At 46.2% G+C, this 21,553-nt stretch overlaps 3 protein-coding genes and 1 long non-coding RNA gene across 5 annotated transcripts; 2 read left to right on the top strand and 2 right to left on the bottom strand.

Annotated features, from left to right (window-relative positions):
- Positions 1–63: 63 nt before the first annotated feature.
- On the bottom strand, positions 64–2,642 carry LOC117849531 (uncharacterized). The gene is made up of 5 exons (XR_004639038.2): positions 2,135–2,642; positions 2,016–2,042; positions 949–1,775; positions 797–837; positions 64–320 (listed from the first exon to the last, which is right to left on the bottom strand). It is a non-coding gene; the product is annotated as an uncharacterized lncRNA (long non-coding RNA).
- Positions 2,643–6,595: 3,953 nt separating this feature from the next.
- LOC117849529 (aspartic proteinase oryzasin-1) lies at positions 6,596–12,024 on the top strand. 2 transcript variants are annotated; one of them, XM_034731103.2, is made up of 14 exons: positions 6,596–6,755; positions 7,362–7,718; positions 7,825–7,885; positions 8,667–8,761; positions 8,867–8,979; positions 9,475–9,643; positions 9,723–9,762; positions 9,844–9,908; positions 10,549–10,662; positions 10,764–10,828; positions 10,949–11,108; positions 11,188–11,307; positions 11,438–11,526; positions 11,615–12,024. In XM_034731103.2, the coding sequence occupies exons 2-14, from the start codon at positions 7,371–7,373 to the stop codon at positions 11,697–11,699; spliced, it is 1,524 nt and encodes a 507-aa protein (XP_034586994.1). In that variant the 5' UTR covers positions 6,596–6,755; positions 7,362–7,370; the 3' UTR covers positions 11,700–12,024. The 2 variants fall into 2 exon arrangements, with proteins under 2 accessions (XP_034586994.1, XP_034586995.1); XM_034731104.2 differs by having other exon boundaries at positions 6,629–6,755; positions 7,327–7,718.
- Positions 12,025–12,174: 150 nt separating this feature from the next.
- LOC117849017 (WRKY transcription factor 42) lies at positions 12,175–16,785 on the top strand. Its single transcript, XM_034730630.2, has 6 exons — positions 12,175–14,060; positions 14,199–14,300; positions 14,542–14,706; positions 14,786–15,220; positions 15,314–15,427; positions 15,538–16,785. The coding sequence occupies exons 1-6, from the start codon at positions 13,614–13,616 to the stop codon at positions 16,180–16,182; spliced, it is 1,908 nt and encodes a 635-aa protein (XP_034586521.1). The 5' UTR covers positions 12,175–13,613; the 3' UTR covers positions 16,183–16,785.
- A 1,594-nt stretch (positions 16,786–18,379) lies between these two features.
- On the bottom strand, positions 18,380–21,470 carry LOC117847023 (GTPase ERA1, chloroplastic). The gene is made up of 9 exons (XM_034728159.2): positions 21,051–21,470; positions 20,647–20,792; positions 20,361–20,501; positions 20,164–20,277; positions 19,946–20,071; positions 19,342–19,440; positions 19,141–19,242; positions 18,866–18,946; positions 18,380–18,762 (listed from the first exon to the last, which is right to left on the bottom strand). The coding sequence occupies exons 1-9, from the start codon at positions 21,397–21,399 to the stop codon at positions 18,676–18,678; spliced, it is 1,245 nt and encodes a 414-aa protein (XP_034584050.1). The 5' UTR covers positions 21,400–21,470; the 3' UTR covers positions 18,380–18,675.
- Between the last annotated feature and the right edge of the window lie 83 nt (positions 21,471–21,553).

The raw sequence follows: 21,553 nt of genomic DNA, 5'->3' as shown, positions 1-21,553 counted from the left end.
TTCGATTTGACATAGAGTCCTTTTAAATTGTATAATTAGCGCTGATATTTGGAAGACGAAGTATGTACCAAAAAAGTATATTATATAGTGCAACAAATTTTGTAAGCATCATTCCACAATGTCTTATATGGATAGCTTTGTAAGCATGCATATGAATTCTGATTGTCAAAGTGGTCCTGATGCCCTGGATAATGCCAAAGAAAAGAAATCGGCAGAAGAATTGCCACCTTACATGAGACCCTCATAACACTGGTGCTAGTGTGCTGAATGGTACTAATGAGAAGCATATGCTTCAGGGCTCCAATCTTTTAATACCAATCCTGCAGGAACCATGTATTAAAGATGTACTAAGCTGTAAAATGCAGCATAATCTATCCACAAAATTTATTTCAAAACAGAATTAGTCGGGCATTTATTTTCTTAAAAGCAATATATTATCTTCATGTTGTATGGCCATTTTAGTTATTGTTGTCCTACGTAATTACCATACATGTCGTGAAGGGCCTAACCACATTATATTAGACAATGATATTTCTTAACTTCCAAATATATTCTGGATCATTAGAAAACATGACAGGAGGTACTGAGATTTCATTTGGTATAAATACGTAAAGGTTTTATATCTGGACTGATGTACTATAATTTAAATCATGCAGCATCTTATCTTGAAAGAATTAGCAGGTATAAATAGACAAAGAGGGCCAATTTCAGTCTTCAAACATGCCAAAATAAACTTTCATTCTCAGTATCTGGGCAAATGTGCAAGGATTTTTGGTCTGCAATATTGACCTCATACCTGAAATGAAAACTGCAATCACTTTGCAGGCTAAACATCACCTACAGTATGCAACACAGTAGACATTCAGATCTGGTATCATAGAATGAGAAAAAGGATTCTACATGCTTATGCTAAAACACACCAATTTGCAAAATGGACTTTGAATTTACCAATTTAGTCTGAACCCACACAAAAGGCCACCAAAGGCTAGAACTGGCCAATGTCATGACTTTGAAGTGCTTTAGGTTGTCAGTGAACAAAAATTTGTACTGCAGCAAAAGTAATCCTTAATACTGTTACTGCAAGTCCATATAGGGTTCTCTTAGTGCAGGGACAGATATAGAAACAAAAGTAAGAATAAAAAGGTACACCGAGGTTACTTCATACTAATTTTGTCTCTAAAGCTGAAAAGGCAACATAGTTTTACCTGTTTGGTAACTGCAAGTCCATAGAGATAGCCTGATAGTTCTTGCATTGCAGGGTAAAAGGGCAGAAACAATAGCAAAAATCAAAAGCCACTCTGAGTTTGTTTTATACCAGTTTTGTTTGTAAAGCTGAAGAAGGAACAAAAACAACTTAACTTGACTACTAAAATGCAATTGCGCAGATGCAAATAGAAAGAAGAGGTAAGCTGACACGGTGACATATATGGTAGCTAATAAGAGGCAATCAGCACTGAAGATTAGTTAATTAGCCTCATGAATTAGGCCTGTACAAAGATAATAAACTAAACTATTATGTTCATTCTTCGGCAGGCCATGAGCAATTTAAATAAAGACAAATGATATATATACAATGAACAGTGGTGTAGGTCGCTCTCAGAAGAATAAAATTTAATATTGCATTCAAATTTTGCACTAAATAAACCTGCTGAAAGCAAGGCAATAATATGTAACATGTAGATACATGAGCATTATTTAGGAATTTCCAGGCAGCGCTTACCTCAATTCATATATCCTTGCCGAGAACCACAGGTGTTGCTTCTTTAGATATGATCCTGTTTTCAGTAGTAGCAGACAAAGAAATGGATGACATTGTGAAATTTAGAAGAAGCTTTGGATACATACACAGACAGAATTTAATCATCTATATCATATTAAATCACCGGTTGCTTTGATTATTAACTTGGATCAAATAATACCAGAAGATTATATCCTCATTGAACAATCTGATGTGAAATCGATATCTAGTTTAGGTGAGGATTACATGAATGATGAAATGAGCCAGCAGCAGGTACCTTGTTCTTTGCCGTGGCCATCAAACACTGAAAAGAGGAAAACTGGATAAATTATAATAGGAGAATGATAGTTAGAGTACCACGGAACAATCTGTATAATTTCGGCGGAAGGCACTGACCAGGGGACTCGACAATGATGAATCAGCGCTGAACTTGATGGGGGTTGGCAGCGCTGCGCAGCTCGGCCTTGCAACCGCGCTCCGCCCATAGCGTCGTCTCGCGGCTCGCACCTCGCAGGTGCGCCGCCCAGCTTGGCATAGCTGCCGTGCGGCAGGACCTTTGATCCTACCAGCGGCGAGCGAACTGAGTCTCTCCGACAGGAGCAAGTGGTGAGGCCAAGGGGAGTCTGGCGCCTGCTGCCACGTGGTCGCGTCGAGGACGGTAGGAGCGCGAAGGCCTCGCATCTGGATGGGGACGACTTGGAGCACATCCCCTACGCGGATCCGGCCTTCTCTCGCCGATAATGAACCGCAGCCGTGGCAGCTTTGACGGTGCGAGGTGCCATCGCGGCTCCACCTTTGCGCAGGGCCGGAAGGTGGCGGAGAGGAGGAGAGAAGCCACGGGGCTGAAGCGAACCGCCGTCTTTGAGGAGGCCGCTGACAGAAAGGAGGAGCCAGGGCCGGTACTGAGATTTTGGGAGGCCGGGCGAAATTAAAACTCGGACCACTTTAATATAAATATTATAACAAATATATATATAAAAAATTAGCAATAAATATTTAAATGTATTTAAAAATAATATTTATATCAAATTATTATAAATATATAATAGTTATAAATCAGTTGAGATTAAATAATTTGTGATAGTGAATTAATAATTAATGGTATGGAGAATTGAGAAATTGATAACCGAATCACCTAATTACAGAAGCGAATTGATGATCTCTTATCTGATTTCCGCTCGTCCACTATTCCACCTTAATACTATTCGAAACATAAGTATTATCTTTACTTCAAAAATTATGTTACCGCTAGCTGAGTCAGACTCCGTTTCCCATCGCGTGAATCGCATGCGGATGGCAGGACCACGTGGCACGAAAGAAGTAGCGTACCATGAGTTATAAGTTGGTTTGACCGTGCACGGTAACTTGATGTCTTCAGACGTGGCGCGACGCAACAGGCGGGAGCCGTGCCGAGGCTCTCACAGCTCTCCAAAACTTACAGCGATAGTATATCTCTACATATTCTCAAGGTGTCGCCTTCATTTTTTACATGTGCTTCGAGCTGAAGGCTCTAAGCTGAGACGTTAAATTCTACAAGTTCCTTATCTAATGGAGACCAAAACTGAGAACACTAGGCAGGCGTAGTCCGTGGATGATGACGACGCAGCAATTTTTTCCAAGGAATAACCGGAAGCTGACCTCGCACAATACAGTAGTAATGTAGCACGCTTCCTCTAGGATATTCACAAGGATCGCGTTGCGGTTCTTCAAGACGACAAAAGGCATGGATCTATAATATGTTTCCTGGACGACAGACAATGAAAGTGTTTTATATGAATATCATCGAGGAGCTAGCATCCTGAAGTTGACTAATTCGATCATTGAGCCCCTTTCCTTCTAATCTGACAGAGAGATATTTTTCAAAGCTCGCCATGTTTTTCTACTCCCTGAGTCACTGGCATTGTTAATCTCTACTAGCGGGCAATTACGGAGTTGTTTAGATACTAGGTGCTAAACTTTAGCATGTTTGGATGCTAATTAGGAGGACTAAACATGAGCTAATTATAAAACTAATAATTCGCGCCTAATTAATCCATCATTAGTAAATGGTTACCGTAGCACCACATTATCAAATCATGGACTAATTAGGCTTAATAGATTCGTATCGCGAATTAGACTCCATCTGTGCAATTAGTTTTGCAATTAGTCTATATTTAATACTCCTAATTAGTATCAAACATCCGATGTGACATGTAGCGGGTACACCACCTAAATAATTCTCCTATATGCTACTAAATTTGGAGGCAGTTCCAAGCCGTATAGGCTAAATAGCGTGTACTACTTTATTACCCTACGAAACATTATATATTTTTGTAAAAAATAAAATAAAATTGGAGGCTGCCCAGCTGCCCATGATTCGTCCACCTTATCGGCTCAACCAGGTGTGTTTGGTTGGGCTGTGGCTTTTGGAAAAGTTGCTGTGAGCCGTGGGCTATAGAAAAGTAACTGTAGGAAAAGTAGAAGGCCATTTGGTTAGAGCAGTTATGAAACTGTAGGCTGTGTAAGAAATACCTATAATGCCCCTAAAGGTCTGAGGGTCTATTTATATGCAAATTGCTCGTAACAAAATAATGTGTTCACTAATTCGCATGTAAATGACTATTTTAGAAAGGAAAAGAAATAAATTTTCTATATTTTTCATCCATCAAAATGATTGGTCCGCATAAATAGAACAATATCCATTAAAAAACTTATACAAATGTCATATATAAATAACCAAAGGATTCTGTCAGCAACATTTTTATGGATGAATAAGCCACTAATGAAGAACATTTTTCTGCATTGCCCCCTAAGGTTCTATTCTTCTCGCATCCGTACTCCTCCTCTCATCTTCTACCTCCAGACCGACCCATGCATGCCCGGCGGCGGCGGTGGCGGGTGGGTCCAGCGCGGGGGCGGCGATCTCCGCCCCAAAAACTACCCCAGCACCCTCCCCACATCCTAGCGCACCCATCCCCGTTCTAATCTTCACGAAACCTGAACTCTCGGCATGGGCACCACGGGTGGCGGCGCGACGCCGGCAACATGCTCGAAATTGAGTGTGGAAACTACACTAACATGACGGAACACCGAGCGTATGGGCACAAGGACCTCACCCTGGTTCAATTTGTGTGGTTTTTTTTACTAGGTTGGTCCGAAGAGGGGTCATCGACGATGAGATGGACGACGGCGGTTCGAGCTCGTGGCGGCTGGGGAAATGGCGATTCCTAGCCGAGGGTTGGACGGAGCGCGGCGGGGACAAGTATAGGAGGGAGCTCGAAGGGTTGGCTAGGTGGAGTTGTGGTGGATTTGGTCGGGCCAAGGGGACAGCGACGGATTTTTGCCGGCGGTGGAGGTTGGTGGTGTGGGCGATGGAAGGGATGGCGGGCAACAGTGACTAGGTACGGTGGTGGCTAGGGGAGTGGGTGAGGTGGTGGCGCGGTGGTTTGGGCGGCGATGGTCGGAGGACGACGCACTGCGCCGGCGATCGAAGCTCGGTTGGGCGCGACAGTGGTGGAAATGGCGGATGGGAGAAAGGAGGGAGGTGTCGGGTGGGTGCGGGTGACGGGAAGGGTCACAGACGGAATATTCCCAAAAGTAGATGGCTTTTGGATTTGTACTAGAGTGAAAGCTGTTTTTGGGCAAAAGCACGTATGATTTTTTACTCCTTTGGTTGGTTTTTAATGTTTGGAAGTCCAAAGGAGTAGGCTGAACAATCCGCTTTCTCTAAATCCAAGCACCACTAACCTATCAATTATTCGATTCTTTGCTTTGTCCCTTTTGGGCCTGGCATTGTTCGGTTCACACCGCGACAGGCCATCAGGTGCAGATATGAGATATTGAGACATGACTGAGCGCGACCTCGCGTTTTTGGCGTACACGCGAGGGGTGCGCGGAGCCGATCGGGAGCCCGCGCCGAGCAGCAAGGTTTCACTTTCCCCACACGCTACAACCCCCTCGCACACGGTACACTACGCACAGATCAGCACGCGCGAGAAGGCACAGACAACTACATGTATGGCTGAACTGACTGTCTCTGTTCGGTGGGTCCTCGGTCCTTCCATTGTACTTCCTCCATCACTTTTTATCTGTCAGGAAGCGTGCTTAGATAAAAAGTGACGGAGGGAGTAGTGAGCCCGGTATGTCGGCGAGACAGAGGATGTTCGGATGCCGGCGTAAACAGGTGTCACGCAAGCCTGACAAGGAGATTCCACGTTGCGCTCATGCATGTCACCTTCGTGGTGGCATCGATGATCCCGAGCCAGCAGTCACGCTCCCTCGTTCGAACAAGGAGATGACAGGAAACTTGAAGCGCGCGAGGCACAATAATTTTAGTACTCCTAATTTTAACAACTAAACAAAGCTAACTTTTGCTTTTTACCTGGCCGATGAAGAATTTTCGATACTTTATCCAAGACACAGGGGTTCAGAAGGAAAAAAAACACTTTTTATTTAGCATGCGGAATGTGACGAACACTTATTTTCTTTCTGTTGATTGGTAGCTTTAAACCAATATATAAATCTTTGAGCATGTTCGCTTCAGCTTGTAAGCCGGCTGAAAAGCTGAAACGACTGATTTGTTGTGAGAGAAAAATATTATTTGGTGGCTGATAAGCCGGATGAATAAGCTGAAGCGAACAGACCCTTTGATCCAATATGAGTGTATGACGCGCTAGAATACTGTAACGTTTACGAACTCGTCCATTACTTCAAGCCAAAGTAACTAGCAGATACTAGTCTTTTACAGGCACTGAAGTCTGAAAGCTCACACCACACCAGATGCGACCTGCCGCCCGCGAACAACTTGCAACCTCCACGCACGGGTCTCCGGCGCTTTCCCGGGTAGCTCTAGCGATTTTCGCTGTGGACCCGATGCCTCTATCCTCATCCAACGCCTGACTCGAAACCGACCACGGATCCGACGGGCCGCAGGGCGCGCGGCCACTCCCCGGTCCCCCCACTCTGCGTTATATAGGGAGCGCACAGCGCCCGAGCCGCAGTAGTGCTCGCTCCCTTCCCTCCTGCATCCGGAATTCTGGTGAGTTCTCGTGGACTCGCACTCTCTCAGTGACTGTGCCTCGAATTAGCGGTGGGTGGGATCGATCGGTGCTCGTGATGTGGGGCTTGGTTTTAGATCCGCTTCTTTTCCCCGTGCTCGTATAGTCGTATATGCAAATCCGGCTTCCTCGATTTATTTTTTCCGGTTTCTGAGCAGTTTTTGATCGGCTGAATCGACTGCTTTCTCCCAAAAAAATTCAGTCCATGTTTCTAGTTAGTATATACGTCGTACGCGCTACAGCAATCCCGCTCGACTTTGATTTTGTTTTTTGGCTTTGCTAAAATAGTTCAACTACTATGATGAGTTCACTGGCTTAACCCTCGATTCGGTTTGGTACGTTTCTAGATGTGAAATTCTGCGCCTTACTTCCTCCCAAATCAACTGCTAATTCAAGCAATTTTGTTTCTCATGTTCGTAACCGTTTCTAGAATGCATCGTACCAAATCAGTCGCAGCAGTATCAGTTAGGAGCACTACTTTTTGTTTCCAGTGCTTTCCGCATCAAGGATTTGTCCGATCTAAAGTACCCTTCAAATTTCCTCACTTCCTAGGGTTGATCCGTGCGCTCCCCCTCCAATTGCTGCAGATCGCGACCATGGGAACCCGCAGCGTCGCCCTGGTGCTCCTCGCGGCCGTTCTGCTCCAAACCCTCCTCCCCGCCTCGGCGGCGGAGGGTTTGGTGCGGATCGCGCTGAAGAAGCGGGCCATCGACCAGAACAGCCGCGTCGCCGAGCGCCTTTCCGCCGAGGAGAAGCAGCGCCTTCTCCGCGGCGCCAACTCCCTGGGCTCGGGCGGTGAGGGCGATATCATCGCGCTTAAGAACTACATGAACGCCCAGTACTTTGGGGAGATCGGCGTCGGCACGCCAGCGCAGAAGTTCACCGTCATCTTCGACACTGGCAGCTCCAATCTCTGGGTGCCGTCCTCAAAGTGCTATTTCTCGGTGTGTCCTCTGTTCCTTTGCCTCGCTGAGGTTTTTTAAGGTTCTCGGTGTGTTACTGTGTTTCGTGCTAAGACTGAGTGTGTGTATTTGTGGTGATGTGATGCAGATTGCTTGCTACTTCCACTCGCGCTACAAGTCAGGGCAGTCAAGCACTTACAAGGAGAACGGTTTGTCTCTTATAGCCATTCTCCCAGCACGCTAATTATTTTTCTTTCTAAATTTACTGTGAGTGTTTTGCATTTGTCATATGTTTTTTTTCCAACCGGTGCCTCATGTTACACACCATTATGTCATGTTAAAATCTTTCTTGGTAAGAAGGAAGAAACACCTTTGTTGTTGAAGAGATGTTAAGATGTATGTGGATGGAAAACTATAGATATCTAATGGTGGGGATCATAAGTTGAATTCTTAGACTGGAGATCCGAGCTAGGAGATTAGGTCCAAGCCATCATATCTAGACCAACGGATAGTTGGAAATTGAATGTCAAATTTTCTCTGTTGACTAAGAGCACAAATTTTCTTTTTGGTTTTGATGCTAAGATGTATTGCTGATAATTTAAAGTTCAAACTCTGTTCACTTCCAACCTGAAGAGGTCTACTACCTGCGGCAACGTCAAAACAAAATCGGTGGTAGCTGATGTAGATGTTCTGCAAATTGGTGTATGTGTAGCGACGTGTAGCCAGGATTCAGGAATGACACCGATGTTTCCCAGTAGCTGTCTTTGCTGAGCTTGATTGTCTCTTAAAGTTGGTATATATATAGCTTCAGCGCGTGTGACTCTACTCCAGTACTCACGTTTTTTTTAAGTATGGAAAAATCCATTTCTTCTTCGAATGTTTATGGCCTAGGAAAAGGCACCAAGAATCCAGCTCTGTATATTGGGCCTTTATGTATCTTTTCTGTTTGCTTCCTGACAATTGACCTGTTATCTTGTTTTATCTCACCAGGAAAACCTGCTGCCATTCACTATGGAACTGGTGCAATTGCTGGGTTTTTCAGTGAGGATAGTGTTACCTTAGGTGGTCTGGTTGTGAAAGATCAGGTTTGTTCTCTTATCTGTGTTATGTGTTCCAAATTCATCTATTGGTTATCTCTGGTGACATCTAACCACTTGGAAAATTTTAATATTGTTGGATTGCTGTTTTAGGAATTTATTGAAGCCACAAAGGAGCCAGGCCTTACTTTCATGGTTGCCAAATTTGATGGTATTCTTGGTCTAGGCTTTCAGGAAATATCTGTTGGAAATGCAGTACCAGTGTGGTAAGCTTTTTCTGCCCTTCAAAGTTCAATTCTTGTTTGTTCATTCCAAAGTCAATTACAGTAAAAGCAATTATTGTTCCTTTGTGCATATAGCTCGCTGTTGCTAAGATTCTTTCAGTAACTAGAGGACGTTGTGGTTGAGTTGTTCATAAACACATGATATCTACATTAATGACAGCATGCTACATATTTCATGGTTACTGCTGTGTAGAATAAAAGGTCATTCCATTTGTTAGGAGTTCCTGTTCCCTCATTCTTTGTCATGCTTGTTAATAGTGTTTTCTGGGGTATCTTAATTCTTACGTGTTCCCATGTTATTTCGTTACTTTGCTGTATCTAGAAGAATAGTAAGACGTGATTATGGTATTTGTGAAACTTTCTTACATCTTGGTGTATAGTTTTTTCGGGACATTTGATGGAAAATAAGTGTCTGATATGATTATGATGTACTCAAAGCTTCGCACATCTGGTCCCTAATGGCAAACAAAATTACAGGTATAACATGATAAAACAAGGTCTCATCAGCGATCCTGTTTTCTCTTTCTGGTTCAACCGACATGCTGGTGAAGGAGAAGGTGGTGAAATTGTGTTTGGTGGAATGGATCCTAACCACTACAAGGGCAATCACACATATGTCCCAGTCACTCAGAAGGGATATTGGCAGGTTAGTTGTTTTCCTTGTATTCTCTAGTAACTTTTTTGTATATATGTTTGGGGTTAAAATATACAATTGTTTGCTGCAGTTTAACATGGGTGATGTCCTGGTTGATGGGAAGTCCACTGGTACTCCAATGTTTCTCTTCATGTTTATTCTAATTTCATGTTAATGAGAATGTTACTGAATTCTGCATCTGTAATTATCAGGGTTTTGTAAAGGCGGCTGTGCAGCAATTGCAGATTCTGGAACTTCCTTGCTTGCTGGCCCCACAGTAAGTTTGAGCTTTTATCTGCATAAATGTGATGGGAGTAAACCTTTTAGCAACTGAAAATGCTGCTTAATTTTTTCTTAGTTCTGACTCTACATATAATAAGCATTTTTTTTTATATTTGTCGTAGTTTGGAGCAAAAGTATCCTCTTTGTATGTCCTGATGATCCTTGTTGAAACCAAAGCGTTGTTGATGCAGTTATATGTGCCTAAAAATGGCCGACTAACCACTTGTACTTAAGTGATGATGATATATTACAATACCCTCATACCATGGCCTTTGTTGAGAAATCTGCAGTCAGGTGCTTAATACTTCGATAACTATAACAGTTAGGAATTGTAGTCAGTTTGATTTACTGAGTTGCCCCTTAGAAACGAACCTTCCTTTGTTAACAAGACTTCTGTCTTATCCTTTTATACTATCTTTGTACATATGAAATGTTAAAAAGGTAATCCTTTTAGCAAGTATGATTTCAGCAATTCCCCAAAACTCTAGCATGTAGTTATCCAACGCAATTTTGAGAAAGAACACTCGCACTTCATGCACTTGGTTTTAATTTTGAGTGAATGATTATCATTCTCTACTTTTTCTGCATTTTATGTTTCACCCTGTGGTGCTCACAGGTTAATATCATCAATGCAGGCCATAATTACTGAAATCAACGAAAAGATTGGTGCTGCTGGTGTAGTGAGCCAGGAGTGCAAGACTGTTGTTTCTCAATATGGTCAACAGATCCTAGATCTGTTGCTAGCTGAGGTTTGTATATTCCTATGGGTTTGCTTTTTCGATTGCTGGTTTCATTAATTGTGTTTGCGCTACTCTGAAGTAACTTAATTTGCTTTCGGGTTATTTTGCAGACACAACCAGCGAAGATCTGTTCTCAGGTTGGTCTGTGCACTTTTGATGGCACCCATGGTGTTAGGTGAGAATGCTGACCACCCTATGGGTTTGCATAATAGAACGCTGACCATCTCATCATCCTGTACTTATATTATGCTGCTATACTATTACTCATTTCTTCCTTTATGCTCTACCAATACAGTGCCGGAATTCGGAGCGTTGTGGATGATGAAGCTGGGAAATCTAATGGTGGTCTTCGGAGTGATCCAATGTGCAATGCCTGTGAGATGGCTGTCGTATGGATGCAGAACCAACTTGCACAGAACAAGACCCAGGAGCTCATCCTGAACTACATTAATCAGGTGAGTTAAGAATTTCTTTAGTACAGGACGTTTTCTGTACCGCCTAGTACTCTGCTTATTAACTGTGTCATTATGACAGCTCTGTGACCGTCTCCCTAGTCCCATGGGAGAATCATCCGTGGACTGTGCCAGTCTTAAGTCCATGCCCAACATTGCGTTCACTATTGGAGGCAAAAAGTTCTCGCTGAAACCTGAGCAGGTGTGATTTATTCTCCATTGCCATACGCTCGGCTTGCTCCCATTTTGCGCCCAATCACCCCTCCCATTTCTCTCCAAAATGCGACCATCATGTTGCAGTATCTGAACTTGGTTTCTCTTTGGTTATGCAGTACATTCTGAAGGTTGGTGAAGGATCTGCTGCTCAGTGCATCAGTGGATTCACTGCTATAGATATCCCACCTCCTCGTGGCCCCCTCTGGTAATCTACGCACCTCCCTCTAAGCTCCTGATTCTGGCTTGTCGAAACTTGATCCTTGGTCGTAACTTTGGGCTACTTGCAATTGCAGGATCTTGGGTGATGTTTTCATGGGAGCCTACCACACCGTCTTTGACTACGGCAAGCTGAGGGTTGGCTTCGCGGATTCCGCCTAAGGAAGGATGGTTGGGCGCCTCGTCCAGAGGTGAACGCATGCGCCGGGAGAGACAAGTTTACCCTGTTTTAACTTGCGTATTTATCCGGCCGGCGATGTGTGTATATATGCCACATGTTTAGTAATGCTTTCCGAGACTCGAGATGACGACCGTCTGTTTTAATATGGCAAGGATATTTCTGGATGTATTTGCCATCTTGATTCGGCTTCTTGTACTGAACTGACCCCTGGTGAGGTGGCATATCTTTTAACCTTTGTGTTATGCGTGAGATATGCGCACTCAAACCTGATGGTATGTTTTTATCGCATGGTTAGGTAGTTTGTGATATCACGGTGTTGGTTGTTGATGTATAGCTGAAATCTTGCCCCCAAATTTCCAGACTTGCACGCAGCACAGCCTCTCCTATTACACCATAATAAAATCTCCTCCCTCCACACTCATGTTGGTGTGATCAATCTACCTTTTGAAGTACAAGTCTTTGGATGAACATAATCCCCTCCCTTCTCTCCCTGCTTTTGTTGTGCTCAATCTCCCTGCTTTATGTACAATAATACCTTTGTTGTGCTTAATCTCATATTAATCGTGATCGATTTGGTTAAAGTTAATATGCTACAAGTTGTTGCAAGCCTTGGTGCCTTCCTATGCCTGTATAAATTTAGAAACCGCGACTGTCCTCATCCCAACGAGGACACAGTGGCGGTACATGGTGATGACGCGCTCGTCGATCGCTAGTCCATGACCAAGGTCACCGTAAATGACAGTCACTCCCTTTCTTCCCCTGCCATTTCTCGGATCAGGAGCTGACCGCCCGACCGGTGCCAGTCTGCCAGGGCTGCTCCCTCCCATGGACTGGGCGAGTCCAGTAACGCAGATCATCTATGATGACAGTAAGCCATCTTGTGTGTACACTATTCTTTTCGAAGTATAAGTGCACTATAGTCGTACTCTTCACGTATATTGTTCTTTTCAAAGTACAAGTGCAATATAGTTGCACTCGTGAGTGCCCGCTATGTTTATATACTCTTGAACTGGCACAATTACTCACTCAACCTTAATTTGACATCATTCTAAATTTAAAGAGAAGACAACAACTGTATGTAGTCCTATTGTACATGTTACCCATCCTTTCTCCTCTATCTTTTTTTTGGCTAGATCAATGTTTATTTTGAAGTACAGTAGTTGTTTCGAAGTACAATTGCACAATAGTCGCACGTCTTGATGCCCCCATACATGTATAAATGTAGCCACAGTAAAAACTAGTACTATGGTGTACTAACGCGAATGCTCAGTCATACCTCAAACCACGACATCATTCTAATCCTTTCTTGGATGTACGGTCAATGTTCTCTTTGAAGTACCAGTATAATAGTCGTTGCATTAGCATGGAGCAGATGCCTACACGTGCATCTCATATTGATCGTGATCGAGTTGCTACAAGCAATTGCAAGCTTTGGTACCCCTATGCCTGTTTAAATTTAGCCACCCAACTGCCGCAGTTGCTTAGTCAATCTCAAACTACGACACCGTCCTCATCCCAAAGAGGACGCAGTAGCGATACGTGGCAATGACGCGCTGGTCGATCGCGAGTCCATGCAACCGAGGTCACCCTAAATGACGACTAGCCTCTCTCCTGTCTCCTCTCCCCCTGCCATCCGTGCCATTTTTCGGATCAATGCCAGTCTGCCGGGCTGACCATTTCCCCTGGCTGCCCCGCCCCTGCCCGCCCCCGGTTCGCGCGGGCGCAAGCCACAGCTCCGTTTCTCCCTCCCATGGACTGGGCGAGTCGCGAGTGCGCGACTGCAGGCGATCGCACCAGCTCTGGGAGCCTCTCTGACTTGACGCGCGACTGCATGCCAGCCATTCCCCTCTCCTCCTTCGCCCCCTGGTCAATGGTCACCAACACTGCCTATAAAGATGGACTCAGATCGGCGACAGGGGCCGCGGAGCCTCGCCACGTGTGCGCCCCCACCGCCTTCTTATACGCCCCCGCCCTCCCCAGACCCCAGCCTTCGATCTCCTTTCCTCCTCCCCTTCACCGTCGTCTCCATTGGCGCACACACGAGCACACCGTCGCCGTCCGCGTTGGTGATGGAGTCCTACCTGGGGAAGCGCAAGCTGAATGGCAATGGCGCGCCGGGCGCCGAGCGGGAGCCGTCCGTGGCGCCGCCGGCTGGGTTCCAGGCGGTGGTGCTGGGGTACCACGACGCCGGGGAGGAGGCGGCCGCGGAGGCGCGGCGGGTGGTGGGCGAGATGGACTTCTTCAAGACGGAGAAGAGGAAGGAGGAGGCGGCCGGCCGCTCGCGCTCCGCCGCCGGCGCGCCGGGCGATCTCAGCATCAACAAGGACGACCTCACCATCAACGTCCGTCGGTGAAACTGCTTCTGAATTCATGTCGACGACTCTCTGTTTTTTTCCCCTTGTATTTTTTCTTTTTCCTTCCTCGTCTTGTGGATCGGCGTCGGTTTTTCCTGACGCGCACGATTCTATCGGCCTTTTCAGATGGGCCTGCACGTCGGCAGGAGGAAGAGCGGGAGCGAGGATTCCATCGTCGACGACGGCGTGTCCTCCAACGAGGTAGATCACAGGGAAACCAAAGCTGAGGTGAGGGAATTACTCTCGTAAGCAGGTTAAAAACAAACTGAACGAGCCGTGATCCACGCCATGCGCTTGCTTGACTGCCAATAATATCGCCTTGTTCTTGGAAACTAGATTTCGGATGCGCCAATTAGTGTAGTCAAACCTCTCCACGTGGGGGGTATTACGTGACTGTAGTGAGAAACAAAAATTAGGATTGGTCTTGTTTAGTGTCTGATACAATACACTACTGAATACGTATGATCAGCTGGCATTGGCCAAATCCGAGATTGGGCGCCTGAACGAAGAGAACAAGCAGCTCAAGAACATGCTTGGCCGGGTGACCACGAGCTACAACTCCCTCCAAGTGCAAGTCCTCACACTGATGCAGCAAAGGAATAACCACAGAAGCCTCGGCGCTCCAAGCCATGAGGTAAATAAAACACACGAAAAGAGGCCAAGAAAACGTCGACCCATATGGAATGCAGTACTGAACTATTTGCGACCATCAGCTGAACGTTGATCCGGAGAACAAGGACCAGGACGGGAGCCTGCTCCCGCGGCAGTTCATCAGCCTCGGCACCGCGGCGTTGCCCGACGAGCCGCCGCTGCGCTCCGCGGGCGGCGAGTGCTCGGCGTCGCCCAGCAACACGGACGCGGCCATGCCGACGCCGCCGGACTACTTCCCTGGCAAGGGCAACGGTGTCGTGCTCGGTAGCAAGGACGTCATGCCGCTGCCGACGTTCGATCACCACCACCGCGCCCAGGAGCGGGAGCAGGGGGGCAGCAGCCCTGAGGACCCGCCGCCGCCGCACCACGTGTCGCAGGGATGGCTCCCCAGCAAGGTTCCCAAGTTCCTGCCGGCCAAGGGCTCCGAGCCGGTCCCCGAGGCCGCCACCATGCGGAAGGCCCGCGTCTCCGTCCGAGCCCGCTCCGAGGCAGCCATGGTAAGTCGTGGATGGTTCTTGGCTCTCAGGAGACTAGGCACGCTTGTGTTTGTTGAGTTGTTGAAATAATGTTATGTTCTTGGTGACACGCAGATCAGTGACGGGTGCCAATGGAGGAAGTACGGGCAGAAGATGGCCAAGGGCAATCCGTGCCCCCGCGCGTACTACCGGTGCACGATGGCCGCCGGCTGCCCAGTCCGCAAGCAGGTATGCTGCTGTGTGATCGGTGGAACTTGGAAGGCTTCAGCAATCTGATGCACGTATCATGGATTCATGGCACGTTTCGGATCTATATGTATTATGGTGTGTGATGGCAGGTCCAGAGATGCGCCGAGGACACGACGGTGGTGATCACGACGTACGAGGGGAGCCACAACCACCCGTTGCCGCCGGCCGCGATGCCGATGGCGACGACCACGGCGGCGGCGGCGGCCATGCTGCTGTCGGGCTCGATGCCGAGCGCGGACGGCAGCCTGATGGCGGGGTCCAACTTCCTGGCGCGCGCCGTGCTGCCGTGCTCCTCCAACGTCGCCACCATCTCCGCGTCGGCGCCGTTCCCAACGGTGACGCTGGACCTCACGCAGCCGGGCCCGGGCGCGCAGTCGCAGCAGCAGCCGCAGCAACCGGCGCGCCCGGACCCCGCGCAGCTCCAGGCCGCGCTCGCTGAGGCCGCGCGGCCGGTGGCGCTGCCGCAGTTGTTCGGGCAGAAGCTGTACGACCCCTCCAAGCACTCCGCCGTGCAGGCCGCGGCGGCGCCGGACGCCGGCGACACCGTCAGCGCGGCGGCCGTGATCGCGTCGGACCCCAACTTCCCCGCGGTGCTCGCGGCCGCGATCAAGTCGTACATAGGCGGTAGCAGCGGCGGCGGCGGAGGCGGCGCCGGCGGGAGCAGCGGGACCGTGCCACCACCGCCGGCTAGCGGCGGCGGCGACAGTAGTAGAGACGACAAGATAGGGGAGTAGGACAGCTGACGCGATCGCCTAGAGATCGACTGTTTACTTGCTTGCTTGAAGTTTTGTTCCTTACGTTAGTTTCGTTCAGAAGTTTCATAGTTGAGTTTCCTTCGTCTCCTCGCGGCACAGGAGATCAAAATTTTGCTTTGTTTTTCTACTCCTTTCGGTCGATTTTTATGGCAGGAACTGGAGTACAATTTTGCGCTTGCTAGATTATTTTTTTACTTAGAAAGTTAGAAGAAGGGAAGAAGATATGCTCAGTTTTCAGGCGGTGTTTGCAAATGCATTCAGACTGTCAGCGACCGTTGTGGTTTAGTGCAAGTAGAGGTGTCTGCTTGTCCGTGTCAATGCCACATTGTCTTAGGGTGTGTTTGGTTGCATGCACCACATGATGCATGCATGGATGATCCTGGATGGGGTGGTTCGACTAATTTGTTTGTACTATATGGTTCACTTTAATTAGTAGAATAATGTATTAAGTGGGATGGTCTCGTCCTGAATGAGCTGGTACAATTCGCCCAACCAAACAAAAGAATTATTATTATCTTGAATCATTTCATACATGAATCAAATGATACAACCAACCAAACACACCCTTAAATTACTATAGGAGTCGACCATATTTGTTGGCTTAATATTTGTGCAAGTGACGAGAATTCGAATCGTGGTTGCTATCTCTACTCTACAATATGCTAGCGGTAGAACCCATTTGCTACGTCACAGCATCCTTATTAGGGCCGGACGTCGAGCCAGCTCGGCAACAATCCAGCTCGGCTCGTTAACAAAACGAGAAAAAAGGTTGGCTCTGCTCGGCTTGTTACACTCGCGAGCCAGAAGTAAATTTGAGATTACCATATTAACATATATAAAATAAAAATAAAATATAGCAATTATAAAGTTCTAAGCCTCAAAAAATCATGGAACATGCACAACACAAATCACAATTATTAAGCAGTTGAGCCATGGCTACTCGCTCGGCTTAGCTCCTTATGTTGGACGGCTTGGGCCTTTAGCCTTCTGGCTCGTTTGGCTCGTGAGCAGCTCGCGAGCTGGCTCGAGCTAGCTCGTTAACGAAACGAGCAAAAACTGCTGCTTGGCTCGTTAAAAAATCTGTCGAGCCCTAGTGCTTATTCTATGGTTCAAAGAATCGAGGCAGAGTTCACGTCCCTGTTCAGAACAGAAAACTGACCGATCCATCCAATTCCAACTACGTGCTGACTGCACTTCGCCGGCGTATGATGCTTCGCGCACTTCTTAGGGTATTTCATATCATATCGGATGTTTACGTACTAATTATATAACTATGTCTAACTAGTTCGTGATTAGCCAATTTGATGCTACAGTAAACATGTCTTAATTATGAATTAATTAGGCTTAATAGATTCGTCTCACGAATTAGACCTTGTTTATGCAATTAGTTTTATCATTAACCTATGTTTAATACTTCTAATCAGCAGCCAAACATCCGATTTAGAACTTTAGTTCCTAGCATCCAAACATCCCTTTATTCTCTCCCATCTTATGAAAAAGCTATATGCATCATGCGCGTTGACTGCTAGCGCGCTGCTGCGGCGGTAGATGCTTACTTTGAACGCAGTGAGAGGCGCGGGGTCAACGTCGCGCCTACGTCGCCTCGAGCTGGGCCGGGTGACGCTTTGACTTTAGCAGGGCTGTGTGCATGTGGTCCGATGCACGGCCAGGCACGTCGCTCCGCAGAAGAATAGCAGCCGATCTCTCGTCACACCTTTGACTCGTTGATGGGGAAAAAAAAGAAAAGATAAAAACTGTAGCGCACCTACGTATGGCGGCATTATCTAGCGCTCCGTATTAATTCAACAATCAGCTGGGGCACGTATACGTGTTCAGCCGGTCATTACGTCAAGACCCAGCCAGTGCAGCTAGTAGCTGCAGAGTCCTTGGCCAAGTCAACTTTGCATCAAGTTTGACTCTGCACGGTGCATCCTCTGCCGTCTGCCCGTCTCGTGTCCACGGCGGTCGAACCGTCCTGCTCCGACGGCCGGCGCACGCGAGTCATCGTTTTCGGCGTCCTCGCCCGTCGCCGCACGCGGAGCGGGACGCTTGGCCGCCGCCTGCCGTGGAAACGTGTGATGCAACCGCGCAGGGGTACCCCGCACGTCCCGCACCGAGCCCGTTTCGTACCACGAGGCGCGAGCAACGCCCTCAGCTGCTCAAGGCTAGTGGCAACTGACAGCACACTGGAAGGAGTGATTTGATTTCTACAGGTTTGCCATGGTTTTCACCGTCCTAGACCATCTGCCACAGCAGAGCATAGCCGTGCCTCGTGCCGTGATCAGTTCCACACAACACATCATGACCACAAGATTTGCCGATAGGACCTCTCTAAAACTGCGCTAATTTGACCTTCAGTAAACTTCTCAGTCGCATCACCAACAAGAAAAGAAGGAAAAGAGAAGAAAAAGGAAGAGCGAATCCATTCTCCTACTCTCGACAGCCGATATTGATATTGTAGCACCCCCAGAGTCATAGCGCTTGAATCTCGCCGCCGTAGCCATAACGCTTCAGAAGACGTTCATCTTGCCGCCAGTTTTCCTTCACCTTGACCTCTAGCTGTGCAAGGAATCATTTATTGCTATTAGAATCTTCTCTAAAAAATACTGCAGAACGAGACGACTGGTAAAACATCAACAACACAGAGGGAAGAAGATGTAACCTCAAGGTAAACTTTCTTTTGTAGGAAATCCTCGATGTCAAGCCGTGATGCGGTTGCCAACATCTTTATGGCTTTGCCATCCTGCATCAATAGAGCAATATTAGGGGCATATTAGGAGTATACAATAGTACACGTTAGGAATCCATGGCCTAATTCCTTTTTTTTACGATGGATTTAATACCAGGTTGAAATGATTCTACCTTCTATCTCATGTTTTTCAAATATTTAGAGAAAATAACCTACACCATGCATAATTATGGTAATTAACTTTTTACCTTCCCAAGTATAATGCTTCTTTGTGATTCTTTCTCAACAAGGATCTCAACTTGAATGAAATCCTTGGCAGTAGGCCTGCTTTTGTAACTGACAACATTAACCTGTCACAAAACAAAAAAAAAGATTATATCAGAAAAAAAGGCTAGCAAAACGGAGAATATGCTGCATTAAACTGATAATAAAAGAACCAGAAGGTGTACCTGGCATGAATAAGGAATCTCCTGCCTATATTGAACAAAAATCTTTTCCCTCACTATTTCACCAACAAAAAATCTCTCAGGGTGTTCACTAGCTATGTCCTGAAACATGAACCACATCTAAATATTTGCAGAACAATAAACCTATTAATCTTAAAACATTCCAAGTAGAATAGCATCTAACAAACAAAAGGCGGGGTTCAAGTGAGGAAAAGCAAACTACCATGCCATCTACACAAACTGATTTGTCAGTACCTCCATCCATCAAACTAAGATTGATACTTTATATACATAAGATTTGTAGGATTCAACATTGGAATGGGCATGCCAAGTACAGCAATAATGAGATACAGGAGCACCAAGCACACTTTTGATCACAGCAACAAAACTCTTAAATTACACTGCTAAAGGATTTGATTCATTGAGGATTGAGGGGCTGAGGCTGAGAAAGAAAATCAAGATAAATAAAACATTCACTAAAATTCTCTGAGCATCTGAACCTGACTTTCTCGGTTTATAATATGTAAGGACAGTCAATAATATTTAACGGTAAACAAAACACATGCGGAGATGCCATTCAGAAAATATGAATAATATGTGCCAATACCTTGGGGTAGTAAGCAGGACCCAGAGGGAGCTTTGACAATATCCACTCCTTGATATCATCCACCCCATGACCAAATTTAGCACTAATTGGTATAGCATCATCAACATTAGTGAATTTTTGATACCACTGTCAAAAGAGTTGTCCAGAAATCAATATCATTTGCACCCAACAGAAAGCACAAAAGAAACGCCTTCTGAATTTTTTTATAAGGTTCATACCTCAAGTTTCTTTGCGATTTCTCCTGGTTTTATCAGATCTTTCTTGTTCAATACTAGCAGAACAGGTACTCCAATTCCTTTATTTCCCACACCTTCTTCCAGCATCTCATCAATCTAAAAGATCAGAGTTTCCAACATGTAAGGTAAAATGGTTGAATGTAAGGATTCATTTCTTTATTTAATACTGCTGGAAATACTTTTTCAGGCGCTTTGCAAGCATCAACAACAACAAGCACACAGTCTGCACTGCCAATAGCACTCCTAACATTCTTCATCATCATACTGTCCAGCTTGTGCATCTCCTTTTTAATGACACCAGGAGTATCATAAAGTATAATCTGCAAACTAAATGATAACTCAGATTAGCAGTGAAAAGCAACATGATCCCCTTGATTGTAATGGGGTCAGAAACTTGCATGGACCTTAATTTGCATTGAACTGAATTGAGTTATGCAAGTAGTATATTAGAGACAAAATTGATACCTGGTATTCTGGTTCAGAACATATACCAAGAATGCGATGCCGTGTTGTCTGTGGTTTATCTGTTACAATTGAAAGTTTCTGACCAACCACTTGGTTAATAAGGGTGCTCTTGCCAACATTTGGCTTCCCCAATACAGCAACATAGCCTGAGGAGACACTGTATTAGTGCAAGTAAATCATTCAAAGTGGATCAATTTTTTTAAGAACATATAATCATTTTTCTCTCAGGAATCTTAAACGAAAATGCGTTGCTAATTGCAACTTTGCAAGCTCCATCATTTTACTTTACCAATATTTACTTATTTAGCGAATAAAAATTCAAACTAAGAGCATAACCCCAACTCATCAGCTTAAACAATAGTAAACCCGACTAATTTCAAACGCAGAAAGCACAGAAGCCTAACCACTGCGGTGATTGTCGCAATGAGAGGTGCTCAACTCCTCCGACTCGTACTCATCCAGCAGCGCCAGGCTCCAGTCTGGCTTCTCGATAAGCTCCAAGCGCGGCCTCGCGTTCACCGCAGGTTCAGCCTCCTCCTCCTCCTCCTCTTCCAACATCTCCTCCTCTTCTACTCCTGAATAGGTCATACTCGCATTGGACACAACCCCAACTCCATGCTCTAGTCTCGAGGCGCGGACGCTTCTTCCTCGTAGCACACACGGGGAAAGCAAATCCGGCGGAAGAGCAAGACATCGACGGGAGAGACAGGGAGGAGGAGGCGCGACGAACCGGAGCGCGAGGCCAAGCTCCATCCCCTCGACAGTGGCAGTGCGCAGTGAGGTGTTCGCTAGCGTCCGGGTTTGGGGATAAGAGAGAGAGAGAGAGAGAGAGAGAGAGAGGAGCAAGCGCACAAAGACGACGAAACATCTTTCTTTTGGGCCCACGTGCAACGGCCCATGAAAAGAA

This window comes from Setaria viridis, chromosome 3 (genome assembly GCF_005286985.2).
Source record: "Setaria viridis chromosome 3, Setaria_viridis_v4.0, whole genome shotgun sequence".
In the NCBI taxonomy this organism is placed as follows: domain Eukaryota; kingdom Viridiplantae; phylum Streptophyta; class Magnoliopsida; order Poales; family Poaceae; genus Setaria; species Setaria viridis.
Note: the sequence above shows the minus strand (reverse complement) of the source record. Positions and strands in the feature narration are given on the sequence as shown.

Coding starts and splice junctions, on each gene's coding strand:
- LOC117849529 (XM_034731103.2), top strand. CDS start 7,371: ATGGGAACCCGCAGCGTCGCCCTGGTGCTCCTCGCGGCCGTTCTGCTC. Junction 8,762..8,866: donor GTCTGGTTGTGAAAGATCAG/GTTTGTTCTCTT, acceptor TTGCTGTTTTAG/GAATTTATTGAAGCCACAAA. Junction 11,109..11,187: donor TCCTGAACTACATTAATCAG/GTGAGTTAAGAA, acceptor TCATTATGACAG/CTCTGTGACCGTCTCCCTAG.
- LOC117849017 (XM_034730630.2), top strand. CDS start 13,614: ATGGACTCAGATCGGCGACAGGGGCCGCGGAGCCTCGCCACGTGTGCG. Junction 14,061..14,198: donor AGGACGACCTCACCATCAAC/GTCCGTCGGTGA, acceptor CGGCCTTTTCAG/ATGGGCCTGCACGTCGGCAG. Junction 14,707..14,785: donor TCGGCGCTCCAAGCCATGAG/GTAAATAAAACA, acceptor TGCGACCATCAG/CTGAACGTTGATCCGGAGAA.
- LOC117847023 (XM_034728159.2), bottom strand. CDS start 21,399: ATGGAGCTTGGCCTCGCGCTCCGGTTCGTCGCGCCTCCTCCTCCCTGT. Junction 20,278..20,360: donor CTTGCAAAGCGCCTGAAAAA/GTATTTCCAGCA, acceptor CTGATCTTTTAG/ATTGATGAGATGCTGGAAGA. Junction 20,072..20,163: donor AAATCGCAAAGAAACTTGAG/GTATGAACCTTA, acceptor CTCTTTTGACAG/TGGTATCAAAAATTCACTAA.